Raw genomic sequence first — 22,835 nt, forward strand, 5'->3', positions numbered from 1 at the left:
ATGACTAAGAATTCTTAAAGAAAAAATTTAATAATGAAGGCACTATTTGAGTACGCATGTGTAACTAAAAAGCAATGAGATTTACATTCAAAAACTAAAAGGAAGAAAATATCCTTTCTATTCATATTAAAGTTATATGAACGTATATATTATGTATCAACTACACTTCAATTAAAAAATACATTTAGATAAAAAGGTATATGAACCTATCATAAAATTAAATGCTCAATAGAAAAAGTCAACATAAAATTTAACATTGTACATAACTTATGCTAGTACTTATAGCATGCTCTAGTAAGTTTAAAAACAGAAAGAAATGAATAATAACAAATTTTCAAAATCAGTGAATTTTAGATGAACTATTCCCCTAATAGTATCGAGTATGCTTGCTAAACATTATTTGGGACATATGAAAACAAAGACCACATAATAAAACTCATACTTGCTAAACCACAGTAAGGAAAGCTGAGAAAATCCATGAGGTAATATTCACTAATAAGTGTAAAAACTTCAAGAAGAATAGGAGTTAAAAGAAAACAGAAAAATACATTCAGCAACTATAAGGTTATTTTGTTTTGTTTTTTAAAGTAAGAGATGAAAAGACCAGACAAGTTAAAATAATGACTCCTTTGTAGGAAAATTCTCATACTGACTAAAGAATTCTAGAAATATTTCCAAGAAATGAGCAGCACAATCTTGTTAGTTTAGAAGTTTACACTGAACTTGGAAAAAAATCAATGCAAAAACTTATGAATTAAAGAGTTTTGATGATGACAGAATTGTCATATTTAATGAAGAATACTAGTACCCTTTTCAAGGCAGAATACAATCCACAACTTCTAATATAATTCTTGTGAAATAGAAAGATGAATAATTAAAGGAGACAGAAGACTGACGCCTAAGACTGAAGAGACCTCTCCTTTAGTAATGGGTAAATCACTTAATATCTCTGCGAAATGATAAAGGTCATTTAAATGATCACTAGAGTCCTACCCACTTCTAAAATCCTAACACCTAATATTCAGGAAGCCTTTTTTGGAAGAACTGGACAATCTGAAAATGAGGTATGTTAAAAGCACCAGAATACAGACTAAAATTATAGGGTCTAAATTACATCTATTGTGAGGAACACACAGAGATGAATATGAGAAGTATGTACTCCTAAAGGAACTCAACACAAATCAGGATGCTTAAAAAACTGGCTTTCTTAGGCAGAATCATCCTTTTATGGAATTATTCCAAGTCTATGACCACAGTCAATTTTGGGGTCTCATTCATTTTTTAAAATATACCACTGATTAGAAGGGAGTAAGTATCTCACCTAGAAAATACTCCACAATTTCAAATGAGGAACCTTTCAAAATATCCTAATAATTTTATGGGATAGATTCATATTCCAAGAATAAAAGAGCTGAGAAACTAAATTTATGCTAAGAATTACCCTTAGAAAGTCTTATGTATAAAGAACCTTTAAAGCTATCAACCTGGGGGAAAATAAACTTAATTAAGAATGTACCCCAGATACTGGAGATAGACATTGTCATACCTATGATTAAAATATGCTTAGGTCACCTTCTAATTACTACTATAGTAACAGTGTAAACCAAGAATATATCTTAAGGGAAGCTATCCACACTCCAACAGTCCAGGTGTCATCAAGTTACTTTAAAAGATTATTCCTAAACAAATGTTTACTTTAACATTGAAAATTCTTTAATTAATGGTAACATTATTACATATGAATTGAAGATAGCTATTTAAAATAAATGGTGCCAAGATAAATAAGTTTATATAAAAAAGGAAACTGTTGTAACTGACTTAATAAAACCAGTAGATATATTAAAGTGATTCTGAAGAATCAACTCTAATGTTCATCAAAAGAAAAATGTATTATTAAAATAAATAACTCATCTTCAAATTTAACACCATTTTGTTTACCCATATTCTGATTTCTCTGAGGGAAGTAATACTATTAATCAAGTCCTCCTTGAAACTGATTCTCCTCCTTTGGCCTCTCTGACATAGCATGGTGTCTTCCCAACACACTTTCTGGAGATTGTAATCTCTTCTCCATTCTGCTAAACATGACTAAGGTTGACCCTTAAATGATGAAGGAGGTTAGGAGCGCCAACCCTTTGCACAGTCAAAAATCCACATGTAACTATATAGCCAGCCCTCCATATATACGCAGTTCCTCTGTATCGACGGTCTGCATCCCGTGGATTCAACCAACCGCGGACTGGGTAGTACTATAGTATTTACTATTGAAAAAATCCGCATGTAAGTGGACCTGCACAACTCAAGCCAATGTTGTTCAAGGGTCAACTGTATTTCTAAATGTTTAGTTTTAAGCCCTCTACACTGTCCTCTCTATCTCCATGACATCTTTCTACATGGAAGACTACACTTCTTTCTCTCTACAACTAGCCTCTCCAAGTAGTCTATCTCCAAGTGCTGGCTGTCCATTTCCACAAAAAGTCCAACACTACATCACGATAAACATATTAAAAAAATCCGTTTTCTTTCACATCTCTCATATTTCCATTAAGAGTATCACTGTTGTCAAGATCACCTAGGCTCAATACTCTTAACACATTTATTAAATTTTTCTGTCACTCTCTAGCTCTAATCCTTCTATCATCACAGAACACCAAGTCCTATGTATGTTTTTCTTTCACAAATTTACTACCTGTCGCTACAATGTTTCATCATGACTTCACTGATGAAAGCAGGTCTCCCCCACCTATCCAATTTCATACCTGAAACACTACCACTGGCAACCAAAATATTTTTCTCTTAAGTTTCTAGAATATAAAGTAATTCACCAAAACCCCCACTAGGTTAGCTATTCTTTATGTTTACAAGTAATTTGAGGGCACCAACAAGCCACTTCAATTTATGCTTTTCATTTTATCACCCATTTTTCAAAGTCTATTCCAGAAAAACTTTCCAAATTACTCTATGAACATGTCTTAACATTTCTTATTTGGCTATTTATATAATATTCCTCTTACTTATAAAATTATCTTCTGACACAACTGTTATTTATCTTTCAAGGCATAATTCCAATTCTTCCTCCTCTGACCATCCACCCTGAAGTTATCCTTACATTTTTAGATATACCAATTATCTTTTCTCATATGCCACACTACCACTTCAAACTATTTAGCCATACTTATCTTTTCAGGTATATTTTATCTCCCCAACTTAACTGCAAGCTGGATTAAAAACAAAAACAAAAGAAGGACCACGTCCTACTCTTCCCATGTTCTGTGTTTATGTACAAAATCACTCAAGTATCTGCTAATCAAAATGTTTTCACCTGCATGTTTACATTCTGTAATTTTACATACTTTCCCTTATAACTATCAAATCTCAAAATATCCTTGTGATAGCAACTCATGGAACATGTCAAAATTACTACATAAAAAAAAGTAATTCACCAAATATAATATAGTATGACAAGCTCACATTCATGGCAACAAATATTAAGATATGTTTTTGATATCAAGATATAGAATGAGAAAGAGACAGAATCTAAAGAACCCCAGAAACCTGAAAGAAAATGACAATAACTGAAGTTTACAATCAGAAGATTGAAGGTAATTTCTTATGCAGAGAGGCTGAAACAAAGAATGGAAGTATCAGAAAAATCCTTTTAACAAACAGAGTGCAGGTATATGACATCCTGTTAGATGATGATAGATAGGTAATGAGATAAAAGGGAAGGAACGAAAGAGGGAAGGAAGGAGAAAAAGAAAGGAGAAAGAGAGATGGAGGAAGAGAGAGGAAGAGAAAGCAAGGTCTTGAAATCTTGATTCACAAGAGAACACGATACGAGATACACCTATTTCAAGCTTCTTTCTCCCTTTCCTAGATACATGCAGCTACAATTGTCCAAAACTAAACTAGAGGTCACACTGAGAACATGTTAATGTCAGAAGTATGCATGTGCAAAAATTCTGAGTGGTGGATTGGCAGCCTCTGCTTGTTTGGAACGTTGCAAGGAGAAATATATTGTTCTGGATTAGTGGACACTGGAACATTTTTTTAAAATCTCAAGTAAAAGAAAGGTTAACAATTATAAAAAATAAGGAAAATTTAATTAAATAAATGAAAACTGTTATTTGGAATTTACCCATGAAACAACAAAAGCAAAGCAAAAATCAAATTCAGTAAAATTGCTTTCTAGCCAGAGACACTGTACTCTTCAATTAAAATCAAAACCAGACAAAAGGCAACAAACTAGAGCTCTGAATAACATTACAGAAATAGAACGATATGGAGAGAAAGAGACAGACAGACAGACACAGCTAGAACAATTGAAATAGAGAAAAGAGAGCAGAAAAGATAAAGCAAAAGTGCCAGAGACACGAGGAAAGCTACAAATCCCCCTCCAAACATCTTTATTTTCTACCTAATCATAAAATGGCCTAGTACTAAGAAATTTCAAAGTCACTTTTCATATCTTTTCAAATTAAGTTAATACTCATTTCATTAAACTTGTAGTTAAAACTTAGCTGTACTGTGATAAATTTAAAGGGAAAAAAGGCTATAAAAAACAACTTTGTATTTTAGGAACATTTATGGGTGTATTAAACTTCTAAACTTGCCTACCTCTTTTGGGGGAATGGGGAATATAATACAAAAACCCTCAACTTTAGTTCAGAGAGTTTGCACACTTTTTCAAGTTATTCTGCGAAATAATTTATCTGCCTCTTAGCATTTAATAGGAGTTTACAGCCTTTTAACTAGAACTTAGAACAACTCTTATCAAAACAAGATACCTCCTGTCACATCCAAAGACAGAACATGGGCTTGTTCAACTATACATCAATAGTTCTTAATATACACTATCAGTCTTCAATAAAATATCCCAAAATACTCAACTTTTGCCCTGAATACTCAAGCTATATAGGATCTATTCAGCTGAAACATGAATAATTGACAGTTAGTAGACGAATGTTAAATAAGTATAGCTTAAGGCCTAGAATTTAGGTTTTTTAAAGAATAAAGTTATCTTATGTTCACAACGTTCTCTACAATATTCTCTTTAGCTCCTTTCTCTGGTTCATTAAAAAAGAGGAAGGAAAGGCTCTAGCCTTCCACCTTACATATTATGCTTTTCCAACAAATGCTTTTAAAAGTTTACATTATTTTATTTTTAGTTAAAGATGAAACAACAGAGGGGCAGGGGAGTGCAAGGAGCATGTATTGTCTATCCCATTTGATACCCTGAGTTATACCATCTCATCATACACTTCTTACAAGTAACAAAAACAAACCCAGCACCCACCCCCAACTGCTTTTATCATTCAGATCCTCTATTAAGAGGAAAGCTAGCAATAAAAATGAGGAAAATAACCCCATCAGTTTTTCTAGACACCACCACCAGCAAGTTGAGAATTTATAAGATTTTGAAATGAAATGAATTAGGGGATTATGTAAGCTTACAAGAAATTAAATATTTTTATCTCAACTCTCAATCTTAAATCTTTTAATCTGTTTACAGATTTAGGTGGTGCTAAAATATTTTAAAAACTGTACTTGATACAGGAAAAAGAAAAAAGGAATCAGAAAATTTATCTGAATGATGAATATCACGTGCCATACTACAATAAAAAGTTAATGTATCAAAATATTTTAAAATTTATTAACTTTATTAATAAATCTATTAAAATGCAATTACCATACGTCAAACATGGACTTTTAAAACATTCAACCTTTGAAACCACTGAAGATATATTTTTTATTCTAAAAATGTTTTAAAGATTTTTAACTTCTGTAATAGGTAAGAAAAGTGCAGTAAAATGCTGATTAACATAAAATAATTATTTGTTACATGGTTTCATTACTTTTCGCAAAGCATTATAAATTTCAAGTAGAAAATTCAATTATCATAAAAAGACTAATATTAAAGCAGTACTCTCAAAATACACTTGATAAAAACCTGCATTTTTAAGAATTTGTATATAGAATTTTTGCTCTTTTAAAGGTACAGTTTACATTCCTTATTTTCTGGCCATAGGTGTAATAGTGAATTTATTCAATACTTCTAAGCTTCAATCTAAAAACTCAAATGAAATATTACTTAATCTCAATACTTTGTGTAAACTTTTACAATTTCTAGTCTAGAAATGGGGTATATTCCACTAGAATTATTCATCTTTAAATCATCCAAGATACTATAACGAATCCCTCTACATGGTGATCAAAAGGTATTTATTAAATTGAACTTATGATTACTAGTACAATCTAATATCATGGATTGAATTTGTACTTGATCAACTTCTATGTTATTTTAGTAACTCAAAAACTTACTGATTAGCTACACACAACCAAATAGTTATAACTATAGCCAAAACTCAACATTCATGATAGCAGACAGTGAACACAAGCTTCTACTTCTCCCTCAAATGTTTTTTTTTATTTTCTTAATAGCAATGCTGGATGCTTTATCTTCTATCTGTCTATAGATTAAAAAAAAAAATGAAGTGAACAAAGGAGTGAAGAGCAAAAAGTAGGGCACTTAGGCAACTTGTAAATTAAGAGACAGAAAAATCATCAAGCTACATAATAAGATCTCAAAAGATCTACTCAAAGTTACTATCACTATGAAAACATTTTCCCCCTGGACATATCACTAACTGGACACAGCTGGGGAATTAGCTATGTAATGACCAACCACAGCTAGAGATAGCATTAAGAACACATTAGCAGGGGACAAAAATCATGGGTTTAAACCCCAAATGCCCGTATGATAGCTTTGTGATTTACGTAAACCAGGGCAAATCACTTCATCTCTGTACGGTTTCTGCATTCATAAAACCAGTAACAATAAAATCTACCCTAATTATATTACAAGGTTTTCATGAGACCCAAATGAGGTATTAAGTATTTTCGAAGTAGAAGAATTTTGGAAGCTATTAAAAACCATGCAAAAAATTAAAGTGAGTATCTATATTTTAATGTGATGAGGGGTAGCTTATGTTCCAGCTTTTTAAATGCAAGATATATTTTTAATCCTTTTTAGTCTATGTTTTGTTTTTCTCAGTTTGAAGATTCAATAGATACCCATCCAGTTCTACTATTACAAAAATTGGTTTCTTCCACCCTTTAGAGGCTTTTCTCTCTATTATTCATAGAAAGAACAGGAAAATAGCTTTATCTAAAACTCTTATTAAGCAAATAATACTTTTTGAGGCAGTAATGTAACTAATTCCTTACCTAATTTCAAAGAGCATACAACATAATATGGCTGACTTCTACTCCTGGTTATATCACTAATTTTTATTGGTCTAAGAGCAAGTCACTTCAATCTCAAGGTGCTGCAATTTTTATATCTACTGATATGTGGAATATTAGTGTGATCAACTTACCTGATGAGGAAAAATTCACCTTTATAACTTAAAGGTGAAAGCAATATTCAAGTATGAGAGAACACTTTCCCTCCAAACACTCTACTAATACATCAATGACCTTTGAAAATATGAGAAACTAACATGTATAGCCCACAATTTGTGTTCTTTTGAAGCTATAAAGGCAAACTGAGATATGACTTATTTTCTTATTCAGCAGAGATGTTCCAAAAAGAAGCAAATCAGAAACACAAGGACAGAGGAGGAGAAAAGAAAAAATTCTTTACGAGCATATTTAAAGATTCGTTTTTTAAAAATTCTTCTCTATACAAATAATCACTAAGGAAATCCATCTATCACTAACACTTGTACCCCAAATAATTAACACTGTCTTTTTAGAAAAATAAGAATTTGACCAATTGTATCTTACCTTATGTACACTAAGGCATATCCACAACAACAGCTAAAGTTAATTTCTTCACTAATAAAAATTCCTTTTATATTCTGCTTGCTTACTACATAGAAGTCACTTTATTATGATTATCAATCAAGTAGTGTCACTTTTATGAAATTTTTCACAAGCCATTACATTTTACAAATGACTGTTTTTTGTCAAATAGTTTTTTTTGCAAAATAATTCTGGCCACACACTATTAATTGTATTGCTTTATGATTTATTACTAGAGGTTTTTATAATTAATTTTTAATTTAAAAATGCTGAAATAGTAGAAACACATGCCTTCCTTTTTGTTTTCTTTGTTGAAAGGCAGCCCTGGTATACAGGAAGTACACAAAAGAAGTATGCCTAGATACACAACAGCAGCATTTGAGGAGCGGAGCGCTTTTGCCTTCATACACTAGTTAGTGGAAACTGCATGAGTTGTGTGTGATATTAAACCATTGCAATTCAAATACTCAGCAAAATATGCTAAATATCTATACAAGAAACAAAATGTGGAGGGAAAAGGGCTTAACCCAAATAAATACCTAATGTACCATAACTTGATAAAAGGCAAGAATATCTGTTGTTTTGGCTTTAATTTTAAAATGGATATATTTGAATCAAATTCTGCTGCACTGGAGGACTGCTGATGAAATACAATAACACAATATAAATATTTACTTATAATTTCTTCACATGGTTTTCCAAACATTTTTCTTCTCTATATTGTCTTTTCATACTTGTGAGTTTCTCATAAAAGTTTCACTATTAAAAGTATTTTAAAAACTAAACTAGTTATCACAATATACAGGTATTGAAATAGACATATCAATTTTCTTTTAAATTTAGTATCTCAATAGAAGTATGGAATAAATAATAACTCTTTTTTAAAACTTAAAGTGGAAACAATGTCTGAACCCTTTCTTCAATGGATTTCCTTTGTGATATGCAGGGGACCTGTGTCAAGAACTCCCCAGGTCTTTAACAGCCATAAAATGAAGAGACTGATAATTACCATATTGAAATAAGATCGAATTTTGACGCCTCTTGCCAGATCCCACACTATCACGTTTCCATCATGACCAGCAGAAAAGAGAACTCTTGGATCGAACGGGTGTGGCTCAAGAACAAATACCTCATCTTCATGACCCTGAAATATTTTTTAAGTGGCAAAGCATTACAAATATTAAAAGATAAAAAGAAAACTCAAACACCAACAGGACAACATTTCTAAAATATGAGTTTTAAGAATTATTCAAGTGGTAAAAATCTTCAAATTTATCGATGTATAATAACAAAGCTGAGCTAGTATCACTGTCCAGGGATTTGCTATCATTTGGTGAAACCTGAGAATATTATTTACTGATCCAGCCCTACATACTAAAAAAATAGCAAGATGTATATTTCTAAGGCAAACCTGTTTAAGTGCATTTTAAGATTATTTCCATTCTCCCACAAAGACCTGTTACCCAGCCAACAAGAGAGCTCAGATAATACAAAAGACTTTATTTCTTAATGAAAATATTCTATTCTACAATCAGCTTCAGTTTATACCAAATAAAAATTAGTCTTTTTTCCTCACCATCAGGACATGAATTAGTTGACCGGTGTAAGAATTCCAAACTTTCAGAGTCATGTTATTAACTGCAGTTATAACTGTATTGTCATGCCGATCCCATGCTACCATAGTTACTTTCATTTTTGTGATTTTATCTTCTATCCCTTGAAGGTTTTGGCTGAAAGTGATGGAGGCAGTATTTGTTTACACTGATATTATTTATTAAAATACGAATATGACAAAAACCTAAATGTATTTTCTTATAGGTTACATTTATTAACATGGATAACTAACTACTGTTTAACATGGTAATTAAGAATAGTTTGAACCAACAAAGAACGATGGCAAAAATCACTGCACGGAGTCAGCAAAATCAGGATTCCAGCACTCCTAAGTCCTTAGTAATAGATGACCTTGAGTAAATATTACTGGCTTTAAATCTTTCTGGATCCAGGAACTCTGAGCCATGCTGCTCACTCGCCATCTTTTACTGTTGCTGTCATGCCCTGCTAACTACTTTGCTCTCCCTTCCGGGACTACTACACACAAATACAAACAGAGAAAAATGATAAAATATTAAAACCAAAATAACAGTTACAACGTGTAGTATAATTTCTCTTGGCTGGAGACAACCAGTGAATATAGCACATCATCCCTGTATCAGACGGAACATTATAATATGTTCTGCTTTCTGAAAAAACTAGTAAAACTTGCAGCTATTCTTACAGTACTCTCATCCTCCTCTTAACAAAACTGAACTGAAAGGAATCATTAATGCAGCAGGTCTTCTCAAATAGGGCAAAAATTCATTTTATAAAAATCAACATCTTCATCTCCAAAAGCACCTCTAGTTGTTACAGAAAAGTAAACATTTTAACATGGTTTATGATACATACACTTACAGGCTGAGAGTCACACCAACCTGTAATATAGCTTTACAACTTTAAATGTTCTAGCTATATCTACGTAATATTTCAAATTTCATCTCTTACCCTGCTGGACGAGTAGCCATATCCAGCAAAATACTCTTCCATTCTCTTCGTTTAAATTGCCAAATACGTGCTGTCCCATCACGACTGCCACTTACAAACCTGCAAAGGAGCCCACCCCCCAAATAAAAAAATCATATGTGCTCTACCAAAGTGCACTTTCCAATAGAGTTATGTTTTTAAAAATGCTAAAAAAGACAGCATTCATCTTTACTTACACAGCATTCTAATATAATAGAAATTACTCTATCTGATATTCTCTGCAAATCTAAGAATTTCTGAAACTTCATAGGCTTTAAAATTTTTAAATACATATACAGATTCTATCTAATGTGCACAGCTAGGTCTCACAAATAACATTCAAAAGTGATTCAAGGTCACTATTTATTACCTTAGAAAGAGAATTGATATTTTCCAATGGAAAAACACAGATTTTCCTTTCAACATTAAAGAATCTGACTCATCCTAATCAGGCGTAGAAATATCTTTTTTAAATTTAAAACAAGAACATGAGAAAACTTATACAATGTCATCTAAGCTTATCATCCATAAACAGTTCTGCCTCAAATACTACATTATGATACATTTCCAATCTCTACTAAGTTTCTTTACACTTTGATATGTATAGAAAATATGTAGGATGGATAAAAGTCCCTATTATTAAAAAAACAGTGGCCAAATAAACTAACATTATTACAGATAAAACATAAAGCCGTGTTCACAGGCATGTGAAGGCTATATTGACTTTTCATTATAACTAGTCAAGATCTTTATTTTAGGTGGCTAATTAATATACAAATCTAACTAAAACCTGACCATAAGAATTGTCTTTATTTCATAATTTAAAAACTGGAATTAAATTTGACAAACAAAAATAATTATTTTACCTGTTACTAGTGTTGGAAAACTGGATACTGTCAACTTTGTCCTATATATAAACAGATGAACAAAAAAGAGGATCCTGAATATAAACCGTTAGACTCATTTAAATTGTACTCATCTAACTCTTTTCAGCAATACTTACAGTATGAAACTCCAATTCTGATATTTTCTCGGGCTGACCTGATCCAAAAAAATAAACCCTAATAATATGATCTGTGCTCCCTGTGGCCAGAAACATTCCACCTGAGGAATAACACCAAACATTTATGAGTGAGACACAATGTCAGAATCTCTGGGAATTAAATAATAAATGCAAGCAACATTATCATAATATATGTTGAATGACTAATATTTCATTCTAAAACTATTCATACTTATCCTAATGTATATAATACACCTAACCTGAAATTAAGAAAGTTTGCTAACATAAGCTTTGCCTGGGAAGAATTTTTCAATATTTATAGAAGCTTTCTCCTAACAAATGATTTCACCAAGTAACTACATAATCATGTTAAAATTATCAGTCACCATTACTAGAAAACATGTCTTTTAATTCTGCTGAAATCCCTCTCTTGCCTCATTTCCCATCTGTTAAAATCCTATCAAATTTTTAGGGCCCAGCGCCTTCACTACAGGCTTTACAGACTTGCAATCAAATACGCCTGCTCTCCTCTGAACTCTCACTCAGACTTTGTCCTGTAGCAAATACATTCTACTCTGCATTACAGTTATTTGTATATGCAATTTACTCTCTCTTGGAATCAATACCCTCCCATAGTGCTGAAGACAGTGCTATATATAATTGCATCTAGAGTACTCTGAAGCATATGTAGTGCCTATAATTACGTTACTACTAGAAGTAAAACTGTCTTCATGGCAGTAGCAGTGGAAATCTAGAAGCTAGTAATTAAAGATGTTTAGATATTAGTATGGCAAAAATAGATTCATGTCCTCAGTTTGCAATCTCTTATCTCAGGTACTACTGCTCTCCACAACTATGAAAGGAAAAGAAAAGGTAAAACTGGAAATAAACGTGGAAGGAACTGGTATTAGGAACATTAATTCGTGTTTCATTTTCTCATCAATTCGCTTAAAATCTCCAGATCATAATTTGTTTAAAAAGACTCTAATATCCATTCAAAATGCTGCTACATAAACTCAAAACATAATTGGAATCTTAGCATTGCTATACCGCTACTTTTTAAAGAGCGAATAAGAATAATCTGGAGCAAAGTAATTAATAAAGATGTACAAATATCTATCAACCTATTTTACTTAGCTATGTGTGACTCCAAAATCCATAAAAATATAAAACAGATTTAAAAATACTTTTCTTTCAAAGAGATAACTATTCAAAGATTTATTCTTTCAAAGAGATAACTATTCAAAGATTTATTCTTTAACAGTCAATTTTGAAACTATTTTATCCCTCCTACCAAAGAATTATGGTCTTCTTAAAGAAAAATCTTAATCATTTATACACTCAATCAAATGAGTATATAAGCTAAACTTCAGCGAAGTTCAAATACTTATAAACTAATTTACGATCATCCCCTGGTATGCGCATGAGAATATGATTTATATTACAATAGCAAGTATTTTCCAAAATTTTATGTGTTCCACTAGAACCCTTTAAGTGGAGAATAAAACGTATACAACTTTAAGTGGAGAATTAGGAAGGAAAAAAAATCTTACCAGCACTAAAAGAAGAACAGATCATTTGAACTCCAGGCCGAGGGCGCTCTGTAAATTTTGCAGGTCTCGGACTGTAATACAAAAAATAACCAATTAAAAATATCTCAAAGGGGCCAGCAACACCAGAACTCAGCTGTCTCCAAAAATAACTACAGAAGGACAAAATTAAATAAGAAGCAACAGAGGGCTCCCTTCCTAAAAACAAGTTCAAAATCATTATATGTCATGATCAGCAGGATCTTGTGGAAACTTTAGATACAGATTTTGCAGAAGCTCCTGATTATATGACAATCCACACATGAAACAAAGCCACTGTCACACCTGGCACATAGTTATTGGTTACACTCACTTCTAATCATCTAATCCAATTTAACAGGTTCTCAGTTTTATACAGCAGAATAGCAATGCACAAATATATAAGGAAATACAGGTCATTTGTAAACATTAGCAAAATAGGTGCTGTCTCATTGGCATATATACACCATCAATCAATAAACTTTTTCAGTATTAGACAGTGTTAATTAAACATCTCCCTCTGTTTACTTTCTATAAAATATGCCCTTTAAGACTCCAAAAATTAAGAATCTTACATTCTAGTGAAAATCTGAAGACATTTGACTCTCACATCAACTATAATGCTCATTTAAAATAGTGATCTATAGGGCTACCCTGGTGGCGCAGTGGTTGAGAGTCCACCTGCGGATGTAGGGGACACGGGTTCGTGCCCCGGTCCGGGAAGATCCCACATACTGCAGAGCGGCTGGGCTCGTGAGCCATGGCCGCTGGGCCTGCGTGTCTGGAGCCTGTGCTCCGCAACGGGAGAGGCCACAACAGTGAGAGGCGCGCGTACCACAAAAAAAAAAAAAATAGTGATCTATAGAAAATAGGTCACACTCAACTATACTTACATTAATTGTATAATTATATTACAGATCATATGTTTTATATTAATGCTATTGACATTAATGCTTAGTGCCAACTATACTAAAGAAAATTAAATTACAGATTTTACCCATACCAGCTCCAATATATGTACAATGTATACATAATGTTCCAATACAGTGATCATATTTAAAGCCCTTCTTAACATATATTTTGACCAAGTTTTTCCTCAGAATATTAGGAGAGAGAACTAAAAAATAATTAGAGCCTTCAACCAGAGTGCACTGCATAACTTTCACAATCCACAACTACTGAACACAGAACGGTTTCCGTCTTGTGGTCATTTAGGGAAAAAAAGTACAAAATACCTCTGATCTATCAATTATATATTCTGAACAACAGAACACAACAAAAACTATTTTCTAAAATTTTAAAAAGTAAATTTGTAAATTTTCTTAATATTCACAGGCTCTGATACAGCTGAGCATAACTGATATGGAGAAAGAGAAACTTACTAAAACAGTTAAAACCTAAACATTTATTCAGAGGAAAATTAACTCTAAGTAAATTTATCTGAAACTATAAAGGCAACTAAATGCACTGCTTCCATTAGTACCTTGTAGACTGTGGAGCTGCGTTTTTATTAAGTTTTGGCACAACTGCTCATACATGTGCCAAACAACCAGTTAGTTAGCACTCATAACCAGAACATGCAAATAATCATACAGATTGTCATTTCAAACGAATGTTAATATTTTTAAAGAGAAAAAAACAGATAAGCAGGTACACATAATTTATTTTTAAATGTACATTTGAGGAACTATTTCGAGACAAGGCCTAGAACTCAAGACTCTCTGAGTTCAGTTCCCAGTTTTGCCACTTATCTGTGTGACCTTAGGCAAGTTAACGTTTCTGTACCTCAGTCTTCTAATCTGTAAAATGGGGGGTAAATATGAGAACATATCTCAGAGTCCCAGAGAGAATTAGATGAGTTTAATGCCCACAAAGTGCTTAGTTCTGTGCCCAGCACACTCAGTAAATTATTATTAGCATTATTAGTATTTTAGTAGGTTCAACCAGTTCAAGATGGTCCATCAAGAAATAACTGCTATTTGGTTTGGCCTAGTGGTTAAGAGGAGGTCCTGACAGTGCACTTCCAGTATTTGCCTCAGTTTTCTCTCCTATCTGTCCTGAAGATAATAATTATACCTTCCTCATAGGGGTGTCATAAGAATTAATGAGATAACAGTTATAGAGTGCCTAATACTAGGCTTGACAGACTAAGTGCTTAATAAAAATTTGTAATCATTATTATCATTTGCACATTTTAGGATTCCAATTCTTTTCTCACATCTGTCTAGGCTTGGACACCTTCCTCCTACTCAGAAATCTCTTGAGCCAGTTTTCGAGTCAACCAGCCACTCAAATTACTCATCTAAGAAGCAGCGTCTTTACTAGTGGGAGTTGTTACCATATACATAAACCCTATATAAAAGTGAATTTATTAAGAGATTTGGGTTTCCAAAACAGATTTCATTTACTGATAGAACTGATTCTTTCAATTAATGCAGACTGGGTTGCTGAAGTCACTTACCCCAAAGATTATTCAAAAGCATTACCGTTCAATACGATTTTTGCCTCTGATTAGTAATTAAGGCCGCATTTTTCGGCAGTTATCAACCATGTACACATAAAGAAAGGAAAACAGGCATTTCAAAGTCTGCGTGTGAGGAAAATTACTCTTACTTTTATGCCTGAACTCAAGCTAAAAGTTTTCATGGGACAATTATAATAACAAATAGAATATTACTTATAAGTAACTAGGAAAAACGTTTATGTCCAAAAATAGGAAAATCACTAAGCAAAGTATGGAACAGCTCAATAGAATATAATGCAGCTATTAAAATTATGTGAAAAAAATTGTTAGGGTAGTGGGTTTATGGGTGAATCTACATAAAGGTTCTGAAAAAAATCATTTATATGGAATACATCACTTCTCACTTCCAAATAAATATTACTGTACTTAGCAATGTAATCCTCCAGAAGCACAAAGTGAGAGCTTAATTTTGTAAACACATTTTTTCTTCCTATGTTGATTCGAAAATTGCTGATCACTTTTTCTTCAAAAACAAGACAGGACAAGACGAAGGTATCAAAATCAGATCATAAGGAGGTAAAGAATACTCAAAGGAGAAAACAATTAACTACTGCTATTGTCCATACTCGAGTGAAACATTTCAACTTTTATCTAAATGCCTACAGAAAGCCTTTACTATTCTAAATATTAAGAATGCAACTAAAGTGAAATCAGCTTGCTTTCTCCCAAGAGCCAAGTCTTTGATCACAATCCTTTCTGCAAAAGAAGTATAGTTTGCTGTATTATGCTACCCATGCTGCCACAGCCCCCTAAATGCCCTGCCATAAGAGGCACTATTCAGGAATGTTCACACATATGAGGTTTATCTAAACATTACTGTTTCGAAATAACAAAGACATACACAAATTATTTTATTAAATAACTCAATTTGGGTTGATAGTTTGTAAACAGATGTCAGAAACAATTATTGAGATATATCTAATCTAAATGACTTTTTACCTTGAGAGCTCAGAGATGGCCATTTCAACACTACGGAATCACTGTATGCACTACCTCCCCATTCACAGATTTCCATGGGGTAAATACAGCACTTCTCCCACTATATCCACTTAAGAGGTGGCATGACACAGCACAGAACCAGAGGGCAGGGAAATGTTACAGTCCTGGCCTTGCCATTTTTAAAAACTTTTAACTGTGGGAAAGTTGGTTAACTTTTCTTTGCCTCAGTGTCCTTAATCTAAACATAATATTGTGCAGACAACTTATTTTGATAAACCAAGATATTATTATAGGTGAAAGCACAAATGCAAAATGCTATTATGGGGCAGAGGGAAGGGTGCATCTATCTACCTTGATGTAGTTTAGTGAAAATTTAATGATTGCATTTTCCTAAATTTCCCTAGATCTACAATAAAATCCAGTCTATAGATGCGATAACAGAAATAATTACAATTCTTCTATAGAACTAGGAACTCTGAAGATTATGTTCTCAGTACCAAAAGGAGTTACTGATATGTAACTGCAGCATACAAAACAGAAGTGGTAATAAGACAGGTATATTCTGAAAGAGCTAGGGCTAGGAAAAAAGATAAGAGAAAAAAGAAATAAACATGTTAAAAATCTTTCTTTAAAGCATGAAAGCAAAAAGGAAAGCATAAAAATGAAAGAGGTCAGTGAAGAGACAAAATGAATTTGTTACTTACTCAAGGAGAAAAAAAAGTACAATTATTCCTATTGTTGACTACTTCATACTTTTGTGATTTCAACCATTAAATTATACACATTTATTCTATGAAATAGAAGAGCAACTGACTTTATTTTAAGGGTTCCAGCATCCCACAGCCAAAAACAAATAGTGCCATCTGCCCCAGTAGAAGACAGATATCTCTTTGAGCCACTGCACAATGGTGAGAACTGAAAAACAAAGAAAACAAAATTTTTACAAGAGTAACACAGTCCAAATAATAAACCCATCTTGACCATACAAACAGCAACTAACACTAACAGTGACAGAACACTCAGAATTGACGAAGGTCATGGCTACCACGTTATTTAAAGTCCATGTACTTATAAAGAAAAGAGAAATACTCCTTTTTTCATTTTAGTTGGCTTTATACAATGGATAATAAAAGTGACTTCTTAAAATTTACTTTAAATTATAACAAGGATTTTGCAGAGATTAAAACGATTACCTGTAGTGACGTTATAGATGCACTGTGGCCCTGAAGAACAGCCAAAGGCGCGCATGTTCGCAGACACCAGACTCGGATCATTTTATCACAACTTCCAGCTGCTATCATTGTATTCTCATAGTTTACAGCCATGTCTGATATTTCAGCAGCATGGCCTCTTAAAGTAGCTAATAATCTCCCATCATCTGTTGCCCAGATTTTCACAAGACAGTCATCAGAACCCTTAAAATAAAAATGGATATTAATAGAATTAACTCTAAATTTTAATTGGAATTCTTAACACAGATTAAAAAAAATCATATCTGTTACATCCACTTCCCAACAATTATAATTTTAAGTACTAAAAAGTGTTAAATACTTGTGTTATGAATTTTCCTCTACATAAGACTACTTTATTAAATTATTCACTTATAAAGAATACTTGTGTGCCCATCATCTAACAGGAAAAGTAGGATGTTAGCAATAGCTAACATTTACCTATGGTCCCCTACCCACTACCTATATGGTACCCTCTATATAGAACCTTGTAAAAGAATCTGAACATCTAAAATAACAAAATTATAACTGCAAAACAAATGTAATACACAACAGTGACTAATCCTATCTATGTTAATATAAAAATGAAAGGAAGCATATTTGAGGCTTTTTCTCCTAAGAAGCCAAAATCTATGATACATGAGTTTCCCATCACTGATCTTCAGCTAAATACATTACATATAAAATTACCCGTCAGTTATAAGAAAAAAATTAATTTTATCTGTATGAAGTCAATAAAAAAATATATATATATTACTTGTTTGTTGCAGCAGCATAAGCTCAGGAAGAAAATGTAAAGAATACAGAGTTTCCTATGAATTCCTATATTTACAAATAAACACTTCAATTTCACTTAGCCAAAGCAGCAGTAAGACCTTTTAGACTTTTTTTGTTCTCTAATTTTCCTTATTCATCCTATAGCTCAAAGTTTACTTTTACCAACCTCTCCCTATTTCCCCCTAGTTTTTATTATTAAAAAGTTTTAAACATACAAAAAGTAGAGAATATTACCATTAACCTCATATATCCATTCCCCAGATTCAAAATTTATCAAAAGATTGCAAAGACTGTAGTTTAGAATTCTTTACAATCTTCCAATCTAATTTGTTAAAAAACACACACACAATTTTATCTGATATTAGAAAGTACTTAGAGGATCTACAAAAGCAAGTGACACAGAGAAGTATCCACTTCATACTGATGACAGACATGACATATAAATGATCACAAACACAGTATTAACAGCATATGTTAAATGCTGTACCTTAAACCACATTCTGCCAACACTACCTAGAGCACTCTCAATTAACTATAAAACCAGTTCTTCTGACTGACCTTTGAAGCAAATTAAATTGGTTACCAACCACTGAAGACTAGTAATAAAACTTAACTTTGGTGAATTATTCACATGAAAATCTGGTATTCCCATCACGTTCACTTAATCTCAAGCTCTTCATCTATAAAATAAGGAAGTTAAACTGGATGATCTCCAAGGTTCCTTTTTAAAATTCAGTGATTCATGCATTCATTTATCCATTTGCCTTGCGATTAAATATGTGCCAAACACTGGAGATTCAAGGGTGATGAATAAAGACGTAGTATTCCTGTCCTTATAAAGCAAGGCAGAAGAATATAAATGCAATAACATGTCCTAAGTCCTATACTGTTAATCAGTAGAGATCTAAAAGGAGAGCAGTCTGTTTTTCCTCAAACGTGGAGAGGTAGACTCTGGAAAGGAATCCAGAAGCAGTGATGTTTGGACAGTCAATACAATGTAGTAGCTTAAGAGCACAGACTCTAGAGGTCAAGAAAAAAAATGGTTAAAAGATCAATAAGAGAATTAAAATTACATCAAAAATGTCTCTCTGGGCTTCCCTGGTGGCGCAGTGGTTGAGAGTCTGCCTGCCGATGCAGGAGACACGGGTTCGTGCCCCGGTCCGGGAAGATAACACATGCCGCGGAGCAGCTGGGCCCGTGAGCCATGGCCGCTGAGCCTGCACGTCCGGAGCCTGTGCTCCGCAACAGGAGAGGGCACAACAGTGAGAGGCCCGCATACCGCAAAAACAAACAAACAAAACAAAAATGTCTCTCTAACACAAGTCAGTAAAAGAGAAGCAGAAGAACAAAAAAGAGATGGCACAAATAGAAACTATTAGTAAAAAGGTAGAAGTAAATCCAACCGTATCTAGAATTCCATTAAGCGAGAGAATGGGACCTGGTGCAACCACTTTCTACACGTTTGACCTTGGAAGAGTTACATGTACCTTCTTTGCCTCATTCTTCTAATCTACACCTACCTCATAGGGCTGTCGCAAAAAAGAAATGAGTAAATGAAGGCAGAGCGCCTGGCATAGAATAAAAGCTATATATATACATATTTTTATATATATGTGGACTATCTACTATTACTGCTTTTGTTGCTGGTAGTATTCTTATTCTTACTTTAATAATATTCTTATTATTTTAAAAAGAATATTCCAGATGGCAACTAGAGAGAAAAGTATGATCAAAGGCATGAAAATGTGAGAAGTTCAGGGAACTGCAAGTAGTCTGTAAGCTAACAAAGTGTGAGGTGAAGGCGAGAGGATGAAGTCAGGGAAGAACTGTGCAGGCCCTTTTATGGGATACGAAAGCGTATGGTATGTAATGGGGATCACTTAAGGCGATCAAGCAGGTGAATATCAGGATCAGATTTGTTTTCCAAAGATCATCCTGGCATCAGTATGAATTAGGCGAGAAAGTAGGAGGCCAGATGAAAGTTGTTAAAATAGTACAGGCAGGAGAGAATGGTAATATTGTTATTATAGAAGAGAAGGATCAGAAGAGATGGCTACAACAGGTATTTGGGGGAACAAAAAGGATGAGGATTACATCCCTGCCAACTGTGGGAAATGAAGAAGGAGCCTGTGTGTAGACTGTGATTTCCAGAAAGCTGGTCTACAATACCACCTGGCATTGTAGAAAGAAGTGCACTAGGTACTTGTTGGACAACCAAAAAAGGCTTTAAAACATTTATTCAACCCTCAGTTTCTCTAAATTCCACAAATTAAGTCAATTTATTCACTTCATTTGCTTACCTTCTAAAAACTAAGGCAATATTTGCCTCTGACCTACATTCACAACAAAAATAAAATTTTAAGTATGCTAATACAGGCAGAATATATGAAAAGAGTAAAATCATGTCATCTCATTATTTCTTATGTATCTGAATTAAGAGTCTGCTGTATATTCTACTGTAGAAGGTGTATCACATATTTTCCATGTTAACAGAAAAAACAAACAAACAAAACCCACACATCTTTTTGACCAAAATGCCAGCTTTCAATGAAAAGGACAGGGGCAACCTGTTATCTAAACTCAGCTTCCAGTGACTTTTCACTAATTAAAATTGAACAAAAAGCCCCACTATATTCTTATTGAGTTTATTAAGTTCACTAATTTAATATTACTTTATAATTCTGCTTTATTTAGACAAGTACTAAAAAAACCCCACAAAACCAAAAACCAAAACTTTTGTTTTAAAAAAACCCACTGTACACAATTCCCCCTAGTGTGTAGTATCCCAACTAACCTTTCTTTTCTTCCATTAAATTGCAGGAGAGAAATTTTTCATCGTACTTTCACTCTCTTCACTATCCTCTTTTATGATATAAAGTAGTATACTATCCCCAACCCTTATCCCTGCTCACAGAACTCCTGGCAGAATTTCAAACCAAACCCTAAAGCATCCTCAGGCAACTTCTATTTCATCATTCATTACTTGTGATCATTCATCTGTTTTTAATGGAAATGTGAAACTAAATATGATTTGACAAAATTCAACTAAGTTCTTTTAAAATGACTATCAGAAATACAAGTACACATAAATAATTGTTTGAAAAGGACTGCAGACAAGAAGAAAAATCAAATTTACTGGGAAAACATTTTTTAAAGCACCATAAATGTGTTTAAGTTGAATGTGGAAGGATGAACTAAACTTTGATAAAACTACTCTTTTTAAAAACACCAAAATGCAGAGAATTTGAACAAATGATCTTTCTTCCCAGAAGCCTACCTCAAATGTTAGTAAAGTCAATAATAAACCAAAGAGTAGGACATTATAAGTTTTCAATCAAAACTTTAAAGACAGTACGGACATTAAAGCAAAAGTAATGTTATTTAAATGGTGAAAAGAAAGAGATGGACAACACAAGCACAGGGGTCAGCCTTGGTAGGAGGGACACATAGGCTCCTAGGCTTCATGAAGGGGGAAGAGGTATGGTGGAGATAGCAATTTTAAAGCAAACAGCAAAGAAATTAGATGATTCTAACCTTAGCAAGTAAGACAAATATCTGAAGATTATTTCCTTCAAGTGGAGAAGGGGGAAACAAAGAAGGAACCAAAAAAAGGTGAGCAAAGTTTGAAAATGTGGTGGAATTTTAAGAGCAATAAGAAAAAGGGAAAAAACCTGGAAGCAACAGTGAACTTCCTGCTAAAATTAGATAGCATGATTTTAGAAAAATATCTCAACTGACAAGTTTTTTAAGCAAAGTTCTAATGCCTAGGGGAAAACGAAGTATTCATTTATTTTCAGTAACATCTAGATGTTGCTGCTAGGACTGGGGATTTGGCAAGGTGAGAAAAGTTGGGAGTACGAAGTATAAGTGGGAAACTAGAAACAAAAATTAAGCTGGAAAGGTTTTATCTGAGGAAGGTAATAGAAGGTAGGGGTTTTAAATGCCTGTTAGGGAGTTTGAATTTAACCTGGTGAGGAAGCTACTGAAGAATTTTAAGCGGACAAGGCATAGTCACTATAATATTTTAACCACGATAAGTTTTAAGAAATACACGAACTGGTGAAAACTGAAGATGCTTTTATGGAATTCATTTTTTAATCAAATTATAGTATTAAGCTAGTGGTTAATGCCAAGCAAATATAAGACAGTAGTGGATCATTAGTGTCACTTTTCAATAATGTAAAATTGTCATAATTACTATGAAAGAGTACTCATTAATATGTTATCATTTGTCCCTTTACATCAAACCTAGTATAAAGATAACAAAAAGAACAAGTAGCTTTGGCTTACATAAATCCCCAAACAAATGAGATATACCAAATTTACACTGCTTTCTCTTAAACGTCAAGACATCTCATCAATGCAAAGATAAAGCCAAGAAAGCTGAAAGAGCACCTTATCTCTATCCTGAATAAACAACAATGTAG

At 33.1% G+C, this 22,835-nt stretch overlaps 1 protein-coding gene across 2 annotated transcripts in view; it reads right to left on the bottom strand.

Moving 5' to 3' along the window:
* Positions 1 to 22,835, bottom strand: part of PHIP (pleckstrin homology domain interacting protein) — a 127,568-nt gene that overhangs the window by 61,399 nt on the left and 43,334 nt on the right. For both annotated transcript variants that reach the window (XM_029223975.1, XM_029223973.1), the window contains 8 exons: positions 17,596 to 17,817; positions 17,217 to 17,317; positions 12,925 to 12,995; positions 11,372 to 11,472; positions 11,235 to 11,275; positions 10,351 to 10,449; positions 9,383 to 9,536; positions 8,816 to 8,950 (listed from right to left, as the gene is read on the bottom strand). In XM_029223975.1, the coding sequence (XP_029079808.1) occupies positions 8,816 to 8,950; positions 9,383 to 9,536; positions 10,351 to 10,449; positions 11,235 to 11,275; positions 11,372 to 11,472; positions 12,925 to 12,995; positions 17,217 to 17,317; positions 17,596 to 17,817 (924 nt within the window). The remainder of the gene's footprint in view (positions 1 to 8,815; positions 8,951 to 9,382; positions 9,537 to 10,350; positions 10,450 to 11,234; positions 11,276 to 11,371; positions 11,473 to 12,924; positions 12,996 to 17,216; positions 17,318 to 17,595; positions 17,818 to 22,835) is intronic.

Source organism: Monodon monoceros, unplaced genomic scaffold (genome assembly GCF_005190385.1).
Source record: "Monodon monoceros isolate NGI ecotype Baffin Bay Population unplaced genomic scaffold, NGI_Narwhal_1 Super_Scaffold_15, whole genome shotgun sequence".
NCBI classification, from domain to species: Eukaryota; Metazoa; Chordata; class Mammalia; order Artiodactyla; family Monodontidae; genus Monodon; species Monodon monoceros.